The 4,040-nt window shown below is 44.8% G+C and overlaps 1 protein-coding gene and 1 non-coding gene across 2 annotated transcripts; both read right to left on the bottom strand.

Annotated features, from left to right (window-relative positions):
- Window positions 1–969: 969 nt before the first annotated feature.
- Window positions 970–3,053, bottom strand: LOC133906363 (small ribosomal subunit protein uS4y-like). The gene is made up of 3 exons (XM_062348241.1): window positions 2,897–3,053; window positions 1,944–2,325; window positions 970–1,355 (listed from the first exon to the last, which is right to left on the bottom strand). Exons 1-3 carry the CDS (start codon window positions 2,922–2,924, stop codon window positions 1,178–1,180), a joined length of 588 nt encoding a protein of 195 aa, XP_062204225.1. The 5' UTR covers window positions 2,925–3,053; the 3' UTR covers window positions 970–1,177.
- On the bottom strand, window positions 1,715–1,796 carry LOC133906850 (small nucleolar RNA Z161/Z228). Its single transcript, XR_009907858.1, has one exon. It is a non-coding gene; the product is annotated as a small nucleolar RNA Z161/Z228 (small nucleolar RNA).
- Window positions 3,054–4,040: the final 987 nt, after the last annotated feature.

Here is a 4,040-nt window from a genome sequence, read left to right as displayed (position 1 = left end):
GCTCGAGCCCGCAGGGTGGTAAGATTAGCCGTGTTCATCATGTCCCTTATTTGCTCTATGTGCATGATATCAGGTGTTCCTAAAGAACTTAATTTGAGTAATAGAATTACCTAAGTTACACCTAGGATCCTCATTTTTTTTTCAAGATGATTCTTATGATTTTCCAAACTCGTGTACACTATTGCTTATAATTTGAGTAATAGAGTTACCTAAGTTGCACCTAGGATCCTCAAATTTGTCTAGATGATTCTTATGATTTGCCAAACTCATGTACACTATCTTGCTTACTAGTAATAAATGAGTTAACAGAAGTAACGGTATGGTGTAGCCGGGTGACATCGGACATCTTTGTTGTTGTCCATGTGGTAGCGCTTGTACATACTCTAATTTTGCACGTTTTTCTTGTTGCCATTTTTATTTGTGCTTGCACATACTCTAATTTTTGCTTGACATGTATTCTGAAGGAACTTGTACTCACTTACCATCTTTCCTTGGATCCTCCTCCACCCCCCCCCCCCCCCGAACAAAATTACAGGATTTCTATCCATCACTCGACCGTCATTGTAGCTTCCTCTCGGGCATAATCTTCCAGTCCGTTGACACTACAAATACATGTCACACCGACAAGCAACGATCATATCCACCAAATAACTTCAGACAGAGCACGGTGAAATGATACAGCAGCAAAGGAATGATCTATGTTCCTGCGGATGACTTCAGAGCAGCTTATACTCAACCAGCACAACAAATTTCATCAGCATCAGTGGTTACCATTTTCAACACATAAGGCCCCTTTGGAACACAGGAATTTCATAGAGAACAGTTCAATTTCACAGGAAAAACACAGGATTCAGGAATTTTTCCAGCATTCCAAAGGGGCTTAAACCTGCACAAGCAAATCATGCAGCCGATGTTTCAGCAAACCAAAAGATCATTTAGCAACAAAGAACCACACCATGAAACAGAATATAGTCTGAAACCACATTAAACCGCAACAAGATTAAACATATAGAGGCTAGTAACGAGATAAAACGGTAGAAAATCCTGTCTGGATGAAAAACCTGCGGCACGATCCAGCACGGGGCTGAGTATCGGGCCACTCAACTAAGAACTCATAACATAAAACATTTTTATGATGACTACATAACATTAGGCAATAAAGGCTACTGGTTCATCCTCACTCTTCGTCCTCATCACCACCACCGTCACCGCCACCACTTGCCTTCTTGCTGTTCTTCCTCTTCACTCTGCCTGGGGGGCCTCCACCAAATGGGCTAGTCAGTGAAAAGTCGACGTGCTTCTCAGACTCAACCCTCACCATGAATGATGGGACATTAACAATCTGCCTGCCAACCCTGCAGTTCAGTTTGAATAAAGATCAATCATCAGTTCATCACAATAACAGTACCAGCACAACCAAATTGATGTAAGTTACACCTAGGATGTCTGGCCCACATGGACAACAAATACAAATACAAATTTCCAATATTTGTTGTAGGAAGTACAACAAATACAAGTTTCCAGTATCATCAAATGTTTCAAAAAGAATAGACCATTTTGAGACGTACAAAATCATTATCTGGCCCATTAACATACCATACCACAGTATACAAATTATAGTCTCAGCAAGTGACCAAACAATGCAAACATGAAAACAACTGCATCAAGAATAATCGGTACTCTTTTTTATGACAATTCCAGCCAAGAAAAGTACGGACTTTGGAGAATATTTTTGCATCAAAAGAGTTCTCAGCAGACCATTGTGAGAAAACTTGTATATTCTCATCATCAGGCCCCATAAGTTAGCTAATATGAAAACGATTGAACAATCTGGGGAGGTCTTCTGATCATCATAAGAAATCTGAGCTCGCTATAATAATCTATGACAGGAAGAACAAGTGACAAAACAACTTATATACACAAAGGAAACTGCATAAATATACCTGATGTGGCGCTGCCTGATCAAGACACGCGCATGGTGAATGGACTTGGCCATGCCAGCCTTGAAGACGAGAGTCTGAAGACGCCTCGCAAGGAAGTTCTCAGCAGTCAGGGCAAGGACGTAATCAAGCTTGTTCTGACCCTCTGCAAGCAGCCCATAGCGGTTCATGCGGCGGAGAAGCGCCTCACCCTCAAAGATGCGGCGGGGGTTCTTTTCATCCAATGTTAGCAAGTGCCTTGCAGCATTACGGATCCTGCTCAGGGCATACTGGACCCTCCACAGCTCACGCTTACACCTCAGTCCATACTCACCCACAAGCTTCAGTTCAGCATCAAGACGCTCCTTCTCATAAGGACGTCTTGGTTTCTTGAATGTCTTACCATCTGCACAAAGAATTTGTTCAGTACAAAATAAGAAACCGAGGATACTCATGAAACAACATATCATGACGTTCATGACCAGAAACAAAAACAGTACTCCCTGGTCAGCCCAAGGCTAAGTTTGAACAGGGAACTAGATGAAATGCATTCGAACACCTATACCAAACAACATCTAGTAATTTCTAAAGCCAGCGAACAGCGTTCTCACAAATCTGATCGGGGAAAACCCCCGACACACACACCTCAGATCCACAGAAACCCAGTGAGGCTAAATCTTCTCTGCTAGCTCTGCGTCACCCGACGACGACACCCGGCCGACCAAAACCTTCCACCAAGCAGAGCAACACCTCGTAACTGCGCGGCGCGCAACATTCCACGTCAAGAACCTTTCGCCGCTACGGCGGCGAAGGAGCAACCAGAGCTCGCTCGCCGCGGTAAGCCTAGGCACGCAGCGCCCATTCGGCACCAGATCACGGCGCCACGCAACGAAACCAAGGGCCCGAAGGAACCAGAACGGAGCAGCGAGGGGGAGGAGAGCAGAAGAGATGGGGGATCGATATCTGCGTGGGCTTACAATTGCGGTAGAAGTTGACGTGCACCATGTCTGGCGCTCCTCCTCTACCTCCCTCGCGCCCTCGCCTCCGCCGCCGCCGCTTCTGTGCTGGAGACGCTGGGGGAGAGAGGTGTAAGGTCGCGGAGGGGAGGGGAGGTTTTATAGTCCGCCCGAAAACCCTAGTATGCACCGTATGGGCTGGGCCCACTTGGCAGTGCCCCGATCGCGGGCTTCTGGTTTAAAGGCCTAGATGATCTCTTTTTGATAGTTGGGCCACACAGGAGGTGGGCCAAACTAGCACGCCCCATGTGGGCCCAAGCTGACATCCTCCGAGTTTTTCTTATTTTTATATTTTTTTTCAATTAAAAATTTAAATAAATAGATTTCTCATGAAAAAAATTATAAAACCATGTGCTGCCGCCCCGTGAGAGAGGGTTGCAGCTCTCTGAGAGGGCGGTTAGACCTCCTTACCATCCCTCAGAGGGCGAGTGGCCTAATCGCCCCCTCAGAGGGCGACTAGAGCTTGCCCACCCGCGCCGTGCCCTTACCGCCCTCAGAGAGGGCGGTTACGGCCCCTTGCCGCCCTCTCAAGGGGCGGTAAGGAGGTTGCCCGTCCGCCTCCCCCCTCCCCCTTCTCTATAAAAGGGCAAAAATTGAGGGTAAATCCTCATTTTAATCCGAAAAAAAGAGAAAGCTCTGAAGAGGGATGAGAGGAAAAGAGAGGAGAGGAGAGGAGGAGAGCGCGGTGAAGTCCTGCTGCATTTGATCCGCGGATTTGAAGATCACTTTCCAGTAAGTTCTTGTATACTTTTATTGTTGTTAATAAGTACAATAGCAGTGTATGACATAGGGTTTAGACATGTATGACCTAGGTTTAGAAAATACTATATTATTTAGTAGAAATTGTCAATATTACTTACGACATGGTAGGATAGCAATGAAATACATGATATTATTTGTAGTATGGTAGTTTTGAATATGTAGATTGTATAGAGTAATAATTGTAGGGTAGCATTGTGTTACATAGGAATTAGCACTGTATGATAATAGTATGATCTAAGATGTAGGTTTTAGAAAATGCTAGTATACTGTGAATATTAATTCCAACATGGTAGGATAGCTATTAAATGTAGATTGTATAGAGTAATATTTGTAGGTAAGTTTG

Source organism: Phragmites australis, chromosome 23 (genome assembly GCF_958298935.1).
Source record: "Phragmites australis chromosome 23, lpPhrAust1.1, whole genome shotgun sequence".
Taxonomy (NCBI): domain Eukaryota; kingdom Viridiplantae; phylum Streptophyta; class Magnoliopsida; order Poales; family Poaceae; genus Phragmites; species Phragmites australis.
This window is presented reverse-complemented; position numbering and strand designations above follow the sequence as displayed.

Excerpts from the sequence above, each read along its gene's own strand:
- LOC133906363 (XM_062348241.1), bottom strand. The coding sequence starts at position 2,924 with ATGGTGCACGTCAACTTCTACCGCAATT. Across the intron at positions 2,326-2,896 it reads CGTCAACTTCTACCGCAATT|ATGGTAAGACATTCAAGAAA; the intron begins GTAAGCCCACGC and ends TTCTTTGTGCAG. Across the intron at positions 1,356-1,943 it reads ATCAGGCAGCGCCACATCAG|GGTTGGCAGGCAGATTGTTA; the intron begins GTATATTTATGC and ends ACTGAACTGCAG.